This window comes from Pterocles gutturalis, unplaced genomic scaffold, assembly GCF_000699245.1.
Source record: "Pterocles gutturalis isolate BGI_N339 unplaced genomic scaffold, ASM69924v1 scaffold26890, whole genome shotgun sequence".
In the NCBI taxonomy this organism is placed as follows: domain Eukaryota; kingdom Metazoa; phylum Chordata; class Aves; order Pterocliformes; family Pteroclidae; genus Pterocles; species Pterocles gutturalis.
In genome coordinates this window covers 8,829-22,549 of record NW_010141667.1, presented here as the reverse complement: position 1 = coordinate 22,549, position 13,721 = coordinate 8,829, and the positions used below count along the sequence as shown (strand labels likewise).

The 13,721-nt window shown below is 37.5% G+C and overlaps 1 protein-coding gene across 1 annotated transcript in view; it reads right to left on the bottom strand.

Moving 5' to 3' along the window:
* Nucleotides 1-11,190, bottom strand: part of HSPA12A (heat shock 70kDa protein 12A) — a 40,081-nt gene extending 28,891 nt beyond the window's left edge. Inside the window, exons 1-4 of the mRNA XM_010084108.1 lie at nucleotides 11,175-11,190; nucleotides 9,217-9,302; nucleotides 6,819-6,946; nucleotides 679-865 (exon numbers count right to left, since the gene is read on the bottom strand). Of these exons, the coding sequence (XP_010082410.1) occupies nucleotides 679-865; nucleotides 6,819-6,946; nucleotides 9,217-9,302; nucleotides 11,175-11,190 (417 nt within the window). The remainder of the gene's footprint in view (nucleotides 1-678; nucleotides 866-6,818; nucleotides 6,947-9,216; nucleotides 9,303-11,174) is intronic.
* Nucleotides 11,191-13,721: the final 2,531 nt, after the last annotated feature.

Genomic DNA, 13,721 nt, shown 5'->3' with positions numbered 1-13,721 from the left:
GCAGAGAAAGAAATATGGACTAAATATTAAATAATTACAACAAATGTATTTGTAATTAATTGCAACAAAGCTGCACATGCAAGATGTTTAATCCAAGGTAAGACTTAAAAGCATAGATTTTTGGCTTCCCACTGACACATGAAACCAAAAAACACCAATACATAAAGTACTGGCCAAGTCCCAAAACTCTAGAATGGCTTAGTTTAAAGACAAAAATATAATCAGTAGGAATAACACCAAATCAACAGCATGATTTGCATTTGCAGTTTTGACAATGAACTCTGGGTAAATTTGCTCCTCTGCACTAGAATTCAGTACGGCTCTTATATTCTACTTCTGCTTTCTGAGTAAATTTATAGAACAAACCGAGCTCATAGAGACTCCCTAGACAGCTACAAATTTCCGCCAGGAAAATTACAACATGAAGATCTAAGCAAAGCAGATACTGAACTTCTAAGATCTAGAAAGAAGGCTGGCAAAATAAACTTGTCAAATGCAGTGAGAAGTGAAATGAATCATAATGTTAACTGAAAAGTTTAATTTACTTTATTTACTCTCTAAACTTAGAAACAGAGCTGTTTCACACATCCAGTTCACAATCTTTAGACAAAATCTAACATGGGAAGATGAATTGAGCAGCAAATACAGAATTGCCCAAGAGAGCTGGTTACTACTTACACTGGTAGTATGTAGCTTCATCTTAAACTTTTCAAAATACAACCAGTGCTTTGATTCAGTGGGATCCAAGTCATGGTAGAAATCTCTTGCTGCATACCCAAAGCTATGAAACTTTCTCTCTGGTGTTAGGAGGATGGTAGTTGGCGTCTTCTGATTGGATACGCCTGGATCTCCACCTTCCCATCGTCTATCCAACAAACGAAACAGCCTCAGTAAGTGATACTAATGTTTAGAGCAGCAGAAAAAAATAGTGTATTGTGAGAAAAACAATCTGGTGGCAGATTTCACAGACTGCTTTCTCCTCCAAAGGTACCAATTTCAATCTTTTTAATACCAAAACCAAGTGTTTTTATTCACATCCAAGAGGACTGTAATTTTAATTTCAGGTAATTCATTTTGCAGTTAGTTATAGCATTTTTAAGGACATGATCATACTCTGTCTTTGACAAGAACACAGGTTCCTTAAAGTAAGCCACACACAATTAACAAGAAAACAGCATTACACTTACATTTTCAAACGAAACATACACATGTAACAAATATTGTAAGGAAAAAAAAAATAAAGTAATTATCCAAGAACACTACAAACAAAAATGCAAACCCTCAAAATGGCCTACCCAACTGTCAATCAGACTTCACGCATTCTTACTTGTATGGGATATTCTTCCCCATTTTGAAATAGGGACCTGTTTAAGTCAGCTGAACACCACTGCGGAGAAGTCTGTTGAATCCCTGTTTCTGTCACAGAACACTCTCTGAAGCAAGACAAGCCAGTTCAACACGTCTGGATGTGCATAATTCCTGGACACCTGAAACTCTGAAGACAAATCTGCACATGTTGAGCTTTCTCTGCTGCACTCTCTGTTCATATGAAGTTGATGGATTTTGTGTTTAAATCCCCAAACTGCTGTAAAAATTTTAGTCTGTCAAAAACAAAGCAGACTCCCTCAACCCCCAAGTATCTTACAGGCACAAAAACATTTCCCTCACCACCATCCGGTAAAAAAGTGAACAAAGCTATCCTATCTTATCAAGATTGTGAAGGTATCTTCAGGAAGACCCAAGAAGCACCAAGGTATTAAGGCAAAAACACCACAAGGCTTCTTTCACAGAATGGATAAGGAAATAAGAACATTGAATATGGGAACAAACATTAAGTGCTGCAGGAATTGGGGGTGCACGGGGGGCCAACAAGGTCAGACAGTAGAAAGTTGTACTACAGAAACAGCTGTGAGCATTCCTGTCTTTTTGTCACTTCTCCACCACAAAAAAAAAAAAAAAAAAAAAAAAAAAAAAAAAAAAAAAAAAAAAAAGCAGAATGGAAGAACAAGAAACTCACATTACTATTCCCCCTTGCCCCAAATACATGTACCTTCAGCAAGGGAAACAAACACTTATCAGGCAACATTTTCTTAAAAAAGCATCAGTGGAAAATGTGCTCTATGCTATCAGACATCATCATAAGGCAGCTCAACCAGCAGACAAGTTAAGATCACAGAGGCAACTGCATTCATTATTAAACCACATGTTGATTTTTTTTTTCTAAAGACAGCAAAACACACTTCCATGATACACTACTGCCAAAGTCCTTGTTCTGAAGCACAAAAAGATTGCCTTGTTCTGTGGTACTTGTTTATGTGACATAGGAAGATTACATAGGAAAAAAAAAATCTTTTTCACTCTCAGAAACACTTGAACCAACTGAAAATTAATTGACCTCCAGCCTAAGGCAGGCAACAGACATGGAGAATTTCAATCTAAGGGGTTAACACTTGGCAAAGTAACAAGGAACAGGATCTTCTAAGGTGCTGGGACCCTTCAGACCATTCAACTAAATCAAACAGAGCAAAATCTGCCCATTTCTGTACCAGCAGCAGCAATAGCAGGGAATCACCGCCTGCAATGAATTTACTTCAGTTACAAGGCAATTCCACTGCTCTGAAAGCAGAAACAGCATGATGAGAAGTGGGATGATGTCTACCTTCTTCCACTTGAAAAAAAAACATTTCCTAGATCTCCCAAGTCCTGCTGCTCAGCCCCTAAGCTATCATCAGCTGGCAAGGGCCCTGCTCCAGGTCATTTCTGCTCACCTGCTCCTAGAAATGTACTTGGTCAACTCAAAAATCTTTGAGCAGGTGTTACAGCAAACATATGGTTCCAAGGTGGAGAAGCTGGGATCCCACAGCCCACGAACAGAAAACTGCCTATTTCACCAGAACATTAAATCCCACACACCCACTGGAGGCAGAGAGGAGACAGTCTGGTATCGCTTTGGCTTGGAATCATTAATGATTCATTCTGAGTCACCGGTGGGAAACGCCATAAATAGCATGTGGCTAATAACAACACTCCTTTATTGTTCTTTACGGCTAGGCATATTTTCTCTTTCCGGAATAAGTATACTTAAGGTGCTATGTAAATGAAAACAAATGGATGATCAGTGGTATGGACTGAAATTTCCACAGCTGCCTCATGAAATGGATATTCACTTCCTGACAAGTTGCTGACAGAAACTAGACACAGTAATTGCTCGGCAAGTTCTAAAGTTCTCAGCCTGCATTACTGCTCCAGTCACAGAAAGAGCAACAAGGAAACAGAAGTCCAAGGACCATTTCCTAGGCTGATACAAAGAGGAGCAGCTCAACAGAGCAGCACAGACCCATTTACAACCACAAGAGGATCTGACTGCCTATTAGAAGTGAAAATAGAGACAAGAGGAAAGTTAGTGTGGAAAGAATCACAAGGTTATACTAAGGTTAGGGAGATGCCCTTCCTTACACGTGAATCTGGCTGTCAGAGCAAAGAAAGTGATACGTGCAGAGTGATGAGAAATTGATCCAGAGCTGCAGCTTAACAGTCAAGGAAACAAAGCAGTGGGGTCATCAAAATGTAGCTGAACACCGCTAGGAGTGTGTATGCAAAAAAAAGGCCAGCATGTGTCTGCCAAGAAATACAATCAAACAGGGAAGAGAAGGAAAAGCAAAAACCTGAAGGCTGAAATTAAGTTACACTGAAAAAAAAGATCACCTTCTGCCTCCTTCCAAAGTCAGGCTGCAATTTGTTTCATAATCACATGAATTTTTACATGTATTTTTTCTCCATTTGTGAAATACTTACATTCAGTTTCTTGCTATTTAAGCAGCAGCCAAAACATTTATTACTTCACATAAATCAAGAGGAGTTTTTCAAAACCATGTAGGAACTCATGTCTTCCCTTCAAAGGAGATGTTATTAACTCATTCTACAGCAACAAACTGTCTTTCGTTATAGCTCTGGCACTGCCCTGCCCGCTGAAGTGCTTGCTGAACTCATGGCCAGGCTGTTCATGTGCATTTACTCACAGCCTCAAGGTATGCAGAAAATAACGGTCACCGTAACGTATACTTCTATTCTGCAACAAGAGCCTGAAGGTAACCACCACAACTACCTTTACAGAAGCTGTGGGGAACTAGCAAGAGTTGACAGGTGTGAAGTATTACCTAAAATTGACAAAACAGTAACTAATGCTAAGCAATCAAGGTAAAGTCATTCATCAACCATCTAGAAACACACGCCCAACTCCAAACACATGCCTTAGTCTACTGAAGTGAGCGAGGCTACTCATACATTTAAAGCTAAGTATATGCTTAAAGAACTTTGTTACATCAGTGCTCATAAATTCCTTTTTAAAGTACAGGGCATCACAGCAAACAAACACACACAGTCAAAAACATGACTTGTTTACTAATTACATGACTAGAATTATGACTTTGCTGACACTACACTCAAACTTGGTACTAAAGCCTGTGTGTTCACTCTTTTCTGAAGTAGGACCTTCTGAAAAAAAAAAAAAAACCATCGTACACTTCACTGAGACATTTGCAGAAAAGCAGCTTTGTTAAAAGGCAGTCAGAAATCTAAATGTCTGGAAAGGATCAACACTAACGAGGGAAGGTGGAAAAAATGTTAGGAAGCAAAGAGGACCATGCATCACTGGTATGCTTTATTTTAATGTAAACATTCTCGAGTGCAGGAGGGAGGTTACATTTACGCTGCTGAAATATTTGTAAATTACCCTGTGTGTAAGCCTCATTATATACAGAGTTCGAACCTCTTAATACCTTCTGAACTACTGAAGCCTTCTTTTGACATGTATACCATTCTTTTCATTGAATTTAATGAGTATTTATATATAAGTATATATAAAAATATTACATACATTATTCAATAAGTCAGTTTCAGCTGTATCTTCCCCCAAATCCTTCTCTGACACAAATATTTATTAAAAAACCAAAACAAAACAATATTCTTGGTATTAAAATATTTTCCCTTGTCTGAAATACCTGTTGAAAATCTGAATGCATTCCTCCCCCAGAATATGTCCCTCCCTTCTGGCTGGAAATACATGAATCCATTTATTTCACTTCTTTTTACATCAGTATCTCATATAATATCTTCACACATCTGAAATCACAATCATGCTGCCATTACAGTATAAGGAACAAAATACAGTCTTTTGAACCACAAGTAGTAAGATGTCTACTGAGATGTGGAACATACTCTCATCTGGCCACACAGTGCCTAGATTTCAACATCCCAGTGACCTACAGCAGGAACCCAATGGCAAAATCAGGTCCTAAGGTAAAATTTTGAGTCCAAGGCACTTAAAGGACATCCCTAAAACTAGGAGGGTTTTCACATAGTAAAACCTCCACAGCGATTGCAGGAACAACACAGTATATAGGATTTAGGCTTGCTCAGGTACAGCTTTGGAGATGTCTTCCCTCACTTCATCCAGCTTCTTTAAGAAATTTGATTCATTATTTGCTGTCAAAAGAGAATCAGAACTGATTCGCACGGATTCATGCAGCTTCCTCCGCTGCTTGCAGAACAACGGGTGTACGGGATGCAGAAAAGGCCTCGAAGCATTAGTTGTCCGTACTGGAAACAGCAGGGATCTTTGCAACTGGATGGCCTAATACCAAAATTTACCTCCCTTTGGACTGTATTTCGCATCACCCAGTTGTGTCAGATCTCTGAAGTACTTTGCAGCCATACACAAACTAACTATGCAGGCTGACTGCACAATCAATACTCTCTGCTGAGATTTAGAGAGCTGCATTCAGCCAGCATCTTTGCTTAGAAAAATTACAATATATCACACTGGACTACAGCAAGTTAGCCTTTTTGCCCTTTTGTTCTCAGTGCTGAAACAGTAGATTACATACTGCTATAACAGCAGCTTTGTTTAGAAGAACTTCTGTGGCTAAGCTTTCCATACATACCTTGCTTATGTCTGAAATTACCTAAATCTTGGTCTTATTACAACATAGTAATTTTAAAGATATTTTAATAAGAACTGTATAAGCTTTTAGTTATTAAAAAAAAATCCTTTAAAAAAGAATCAAAAACATCATACAAATGGTTTGTAGGACAATCCTTTCAGGTACCAGCCATAATAGTTTTTGCATTTGCAATTGCATTAGATCTATATGCATAAATTCATACAGAATTTGTCAAGAAATAAACAAAAAAGCCCTACATAACAACATGTAAAGTCTGTTCCTTACACAAATATAATACAGAATAGATATTTGAATCAAAATTTAATTTTCATATTTGTGCCTTTTGATTGCTTTATTTCCCAGTGTCACTGGCTCATTATCAGGAATTGATTCAAATTTAATGCTAAAAAGCTTAAATCAGACAAACAAACTATCAGTTTCCAGTTTCTGGGTGCAAGTCCCTAAGCACTGTACACCCCAGTACACAGGCATGATTCCAGGAGGTGGGCAGCTCCTGGGAAATGCCATGACCCTTAATAAAAGTATAGTTTCTCTCAATCTCTAAGACAAAGACATCTTGACTTAATAATTATCACTGCTCCCTGAATAATTCTAAATACTCACTGATCTCTCCTTTTACTCATGTCATCTTGTAAACTCAGAAAAACAACAGAGACGGGACATGTTCACATTGATTATTAAAGCAAATTAGAATACAATAAGATGCAACAAAAACTATAACCATAAGAAAGGTGTGCACTGTGGCAACACTAGACACATCTAGCCACTTCAGGCTCTTGTGGAAAACATCTAGAGCTACTGCAGACAATCCATGCTATCACGATCCAAAACGAAATGCTGCATTGCAGCCCTTACCTCATCACATGAATACATTCTGGTTCCTTGGTGAAGCTGTACGCGTAGCCACTGGATGTTGTGCCAAAATCAATAGCCACAACAACAAGAAATAGCTGTTCTACAGCATCATCTGCATCAGAGTCCTTCTGTTAAATAGCAGAAGCAAAGCAGACACTGAGTCACTGATTTGAATAACTGCAACCTGTTTTGCACTTCAGTATTTCTGCTCTCTGAGACATGTACATCTCTTCAGCAGAAATAAGAACTTCCCTAAAGCTGCATTTGTGACCAGAGTTGATAGCAGAAAGCTCCACATTCCAATGGAAGTGGAAATTCAATATACAACTCAGTATATTTTCTGGTGACTTTTATACATAACCTTTTGAATCAAAAGTTTCCTTCATACTCATTTATTGGAATAGCTGTTATCTTGTATCTTTAAAACTTACGGCTAACCACTAGGTTATCCGGTTTGGGGCTGTTGGGTTTTGTTTTGGTTTTTTTCCTTAAATTGATCAACTGAAGAACGCTTATAGCCACCAATGGGGCATTTCTGGGACTTATTTGGTGGGTTTAGGAGTCACCTATGTCATGACCTTGAATATGAGGTACTACTACCATTCAAAACTAGTGGAGACAGAACAACCCAAAATACAGCAATAGGCTTTATATCCCATGATAATTATTTATTTATGAAAAATTTAGATAACACTTATTTTGTAAGCACTATATGCATTTTTTCCTTCTGCCTGTCCTAGAACATGGAAAGCTGTTCAGCTGCTTATAGTGAATTTGAATCCTTCTCCCTGCCTTTTACCTGTAATCCTGCAATCCCTGAACAGCACAGTCCAGGGCAACGTGGGAACGTTAACTAGAAGAGGTCGAAGGGTTACGGTCCAAACCATAAGGATGTGATATAGGGCATGATGTGAATAAATAAAGAATTGTACCACTCCTCAGTATGCTGTCGCCTAACATATAAACAGCAGGAGTAAGTAATGAACAGCAAGGAACTACTGTTCTCATGCTGATGGTTGCTAAATCACTAACAGCTTAGCAAGATAGGAAGAGAACAAGCTGGTAACACTGGTGAAAGCGCTGTGTGCTACAGGCAGGCAGATAGCGAAGGAGGATAACACACCCCATCTGCACACACGTCATTTTGTCAAAATCACCATGGAACAGACCTGTTGACCTACTACTATACAGGCCATGTCCAAATCCTCTGCCACTGCTGTCCAGCCTGTGCTCTCAATCACATGTTGAAGCAATTGTTATCATCTTTTGCAGAGGAACCGTCAAACGCCCTCATTCTATGAGCAGTGTTCCACCATCTTCCTCACATATCTCTGTTATCTCCAAGCCTGCTACTTCCAGTACCTTTCTATTGTACCCCTACATTTTCCAAGATCATCCCATAGGCCTGCTACTTAAAATGGAGGAATGAGAGTAATAAGGTTTGGTCTCAAATAATTAAAGACTTGTTTGAATTTTCCTAATAAATCTTTTAAACTAGGGCAATATGTTATTTAAACGTCTTACTCAAAGAGTTTAAGGAGCAAATCTAACTGAGAGAGGACATAAATTCATCAGTACGACAGAAGTAAAAGAAGGAAGTTCTGGAGTATAAGGAAAAAAGGGAATAAAAGCAAAAATTTATGAGAGAACTAGAAATCCTGCAGAGGAATGTTGTACAACTCTGAACTTGATTCAGAAAGCTAAGGAAGAAATCCAGCAAGGGTAGCAACATGTTCTGAACATGATCTCTCACAATATCTGTGTTACAGATGATACAGATGATCTTAAAAACAGATGGGACTTAGTTTTAATGGGAGTTTGTAAATAAAATGAACATGATGTATAAGAGATTAAAACACACTACCTTTATGGGACATTGGCTTGCTTATAAAAGCTTGCAGAGGTGGCTACTTTCATTAAGAAACTAAACCAGTTCTGTTCTGAGCTTCTCCCTCTCTGTGCTGGAGGAGATTCTTTTCTCTGGGAATTTGGATTTTCCTACTGAATATCATATATATCCTTCTTTTTTTCTGAATAAAATGAGACTTTTCAGGGGCTGCCTAAACAAATTAGTGACAAAGACAAGGACAGAACTTGTGAACCCTGAGGATCAAGAAGCCCCTGCTTTTGATATAAAAATATGCAGGACAAAATCTGTCAACTCAGCAAGTAGACTGGAGAAAAAAAAAAAAAAAAAAAAAGCATAACCAGGACCCTAATGAAATGAATGAGAACTTTGTCACCAACTCCAGCATCACCAAAATTTCACTTAAGACTATAGATACCATAAAAGGGACCACTATGTGAAGAAAAGACAAATTTCTAAAGAAATTACCTCCCACCGACAGTCAGGAGAAAGCAATGTCAACGTACAGTGTGTTAAGAGTACATTTCTTACCGCAATATGCGACGGAGACAGTGGGGTTATTCCAGGGTCTCCCAGACTTTTGGCTGGTGATGAGTAAGCAGATGTGGAAACTGCATCTGAAAGGAAACAAAAATTCCTCAGTGCCAGTAAGCGGAATGAGTAGGATTAGACTGTTGCTTTGTGTACTGCTACACTATCTTCCTGTCGTAACAGATCTGCCAAAAAAGAAAACAAATTCCACAGGCACCAAGTAAAATATATTTTTTTGCACTTAACAACACTCAAAGACACAACAACTGCAGTTTCGGTTTTAAAATATTTGTCTGACCTTTATGACTAACTTCTGTTCTTTCGCCTATTACATTACCATGTGTAATTTTAAAAGTCTTTCTAAATATATTGAGAAGTCATAGTTGATACAAGCAGCTTGAACACTATACACCCACTTTAATGGCTTAAGATTTAAACGTGTGAATGCAGAAACGAAATACAAGTTGTGAGATCAATAAAGACATACTCATTTTAAGAGAAAACGAGCAGTTGATATCAATTGGATAATGCAGTTAAGAATAAGTTGCAATTATTCCATGATGAACCTTTATTCTGAAACTTTCCCAATACTGTCTCTGTTTTTATTCTCCAATTCACTCTGCACTGAAATATCTTGCAGCTGTTAATATTACTGCAGGACAGAATCCAGCTGGGGAAAAGGAAAGTATTATTAACAAATCATCAAAGAAATATTTCTACCCTGCCTAAAATACTGAAATTTATTTTGAAGGAACATACCAAATAAGTGACAAATACTGTAATGCACTATTTGTATTTTTCCTTCTCTTGTATCTACCCCATCGATGACAGAAACTGAAATGGCTTATTAAAATAATTAAGCACTGATTTATATATAATATATTATCTCATGAAGGATGCAATAACATTTATAAAAATGGAAAGCAGAAAAGGTACTAGACACCCTGTCCATGCTCATATCCCTCTACCCCCAAATTTAAGCCTTGAGTTAACTGAATTCTCTTCTGTATAATACAACCTAATTAGATGTAAAGCTGAATTATTTAATAAGTCTCTAAAGATTAATAACCATAAAAATATTAAATAATACATTTCAACATATTTTGATCACCTACTTGGGTGTATCACACAATAAAATGCATATTTATGCATAGCATGAGACTTCCAGACATGACTGACAAGTCAGAGCATTATTCTAAGATGACACAGGAGCTGCTCTCCAAGAAAAGACCTTAAACTACTTAACGATGAATCCTGTTGCTCCTGGAAATCAAATATGTGTTGTTTCCCGGGGAAGATGCAAAAACTCTGCAGTGGGCAACTACGGGATAAACTGCCCACAGGAAAAAAAATCTTCCTCCAAATCTTAATACTGCTGTTGTAACAACATCTATTTGTGTTCAGGTTATAATATACACGTTCAGCCTGATCTTCAGAAGCATCTGCAGAAGCAAAATATTCACATTTCCTACACAAGTTCTTCAAGAATACATTGTGTTACTCCTCTTGTGGTAAAGCACAAAAAGCCACGGGCCAAATGTGACAAGCACAGAATCTGCTGGGTTCGTTAAGATATATTTGGATCAGATGCTGTTACCAGCCTCAGATGCTGTTATCTGCCTCCTCTGTACAATCTCTTCCTCTTTTCAAAACAGATTAATTTTTGTACCATCAACATGGCATTTTTCACAGAATTGAAAAACAAGATTTCAGCACAGGAATTAAAAAAAAAAAAATAATTAGGAACAAAACAGATTCTTCGCATCCTTCTGTCGCTCGCGACTGGAGCTGACCCAACGAACGCCTCCTGGGCAGACCGGGACGTTGCAACACTGGCTCAACATTGTTGGTACAATTCTCCTACTTGGGATACTGGCTTTGGAGGACAAAAATGTAGACATCAAATCACTATCTATGTGTTTTCAGTCCTTCTCTTTGTTACTAATTCTTTTTGTTACCTGTTTCAGCACTCATGTTTCAGTGATCTATTTTCCAGCCTGTCTTCAGTTATCAGCCTGGGTGTACCTTGAGAAGTTATTTATAGCTCTATGTGCAACTCAGAAAATCCTGTGTGACAGTATGCACATTTTTTTTGTTTCTCAGAGAGCAGCGATTAAATAACGAGTGCAATATCCATATTCATCCAATAAACTGTGAAAACTTCAACGGTGTTCTATCATTAATTTATTCAACCCAATTAACTTGTGATAATCCAGAAGTATAAAATGTATACACGGGCACTCACTGTATCTTCAAGTATAAAATATTTGCCAACAAATAAAAAGTGTTCAGCAGAGATCAGAGGTCTGTCTTAGCTACCCACAGAAAATGCCACTTATAACAGAAAACAGACTAAGATATTTTCATTGAAAATCTTTAAAACAAATTGCCCATTTCAGTTTCAGAATGCTCTTGAAAACTTACAGATAAAGGCTGGATTTCTGGAAGGGCTAACTTTTTCTAATTCTCATCAACTGCTCAACTCTGCTGCAAGGTTAAGCTCTTGGTGATTTATCAGTATTTTTTGACCAGAGGAAAAAAATCCTTGAAAACCCACGACCATTCTGCACTGCATTCACTGCTGCTCCTGCAAATACCCACCTAAACAAAACAATTCTACAATAAGTCCTACATGCCACCAGCCTAGAGTTTTGTTGGGTCAAGAGAGGAATATCATGGAAGGCAATACTACTAAAGAAGCAAACTAAAGTTTTAACCAAAATGTACTGTCACAGTTATTCTGCAGAGCTGCTATCATGTTGGCACAAGCAGCAGTTGCACTACATTGCACCTCATTTCATGAGACTACAAACTAATCATGTGCAATAATTGGGGCAGCCATAATTGCTGTATTGTAACGCAGGTTCTAAAAGAAGCCCTGACATTAGGAGAGTTTGCAGAGCTAATCAACTGCAGTTCAGAACACTGGGAAGTTAAAAAGTCATTTATCAGAGCGGTTGGCATTTACAGAAAAATGGCTTGCAAGCCAGTCACCCTAGATTTAATGCCAAGAGTTCTTCTAATAAGTAGTAAAATAGTTGTTAAAAGCAAGTGAAATTAGGAACTTTGTAACATTATACTATCTACCCTACCTAAACAGAAAGGTGTCAAAACACGCTTGTCCATGTGGGAGCTTTACTATTTTGTTGAGTTAGTGTTTGCTTGGCGAAAAAATGTGCATGTGTCACAATTTTACAACTCTGTTCTGAAGAGCAGTAAATGCATGAATATTCTGGGATATTTAAAAATCTCTTACTTTTAAAGGACTGCAGTTGGTTGATCTGAAATAAAAAAAAAAATTAAAAAAAAAAAAAAAACAGGATCTGTTTCAAGCCAGAGAATGGCTAAAGTGTTGCAAGGAACCCAAATTGCAATCATGCAAGATAAAAAAGCATGCGTAGCCTCCATGAGTAAATTCCTCTTCTTAAAAACTTAAAAAAGACATCCTGGATAGTGTTATGGTATTTGGAACAGTTCTTGAATGCAGGGTCTTACTAAGGCTTCTGTAATGAAAAAACACAACCAAGTAGCGTCTGACATAGCTCAAGTTCCAGCTTTATCTCCCATGTTTACTAAGGATCTTTATCTGTGACAAACCACACACTATGAAAAAAAACACATAGCTAAACAACATGCATTAAATAAACATTTGGTTCTTGACGATTTGCATGCCAAAATAAATGGAGGATTCTGATTTAGAATCCAAATTATATTAAGCCTTCAAATATTTGCACCAGTATTCGAAATAATCTTCTTCTACCTATGATACAAACTTCTTGAATAGAAATCTTTTCATTTACTTATGCACAACAGCACATCAATGCTTATAATAATGAACCTGAATGATGACTGTCTACATCAGGGGTTTCTATAATTTAACTAAATGTGTATAGAATGAATTTAACCACATCACTACCATTTCTGACTTTACTGCTAATTTAAGCAATTGCCAAAGAACAACTAGTGCATTTTCAAGGTGACCAAAAGAGGCAGGGAAAATAGAGAAAACTCTCTTTTTCAGAACTTTTTTTTTTTTTTTTTGCATTCAAAGGGTATTTGCAAATTTTGAAACAATTACAGAGCTGGTGAAACTATGCAATCAGCAGATACTATATTAATAATGAATCATGTCAGATATCATACTAGCTGCAATTGCTGGTTTAGCAGATTTAAGTTATTCCTTCTTCCAGTTTAGCTTTTTCTGTTTTTCAGTAAATGATAAGCCACATTCTAGCTTTCCAACGTTGCTGTCAACAAAATGCAATAAGAGTTAACCTTTAAGTGTCACAGAATAAAGAGTAAAAGCAAAGTCCACAGCATTTATAAAACTTAGCTGATGTAGTGCTAACACTTCACTAACAGCATGTTCAGCTGAATCTGATTTTCTAAGATACCTGAAGAGCAAGACTAAGCTCCTTATTTAAGGTACTTTCTGAACCTTTGCAGACCTCATTTCCAAGTGATGGTGAAAGGGACTCATCATGGTCTGTAACTCTTACCGCCCT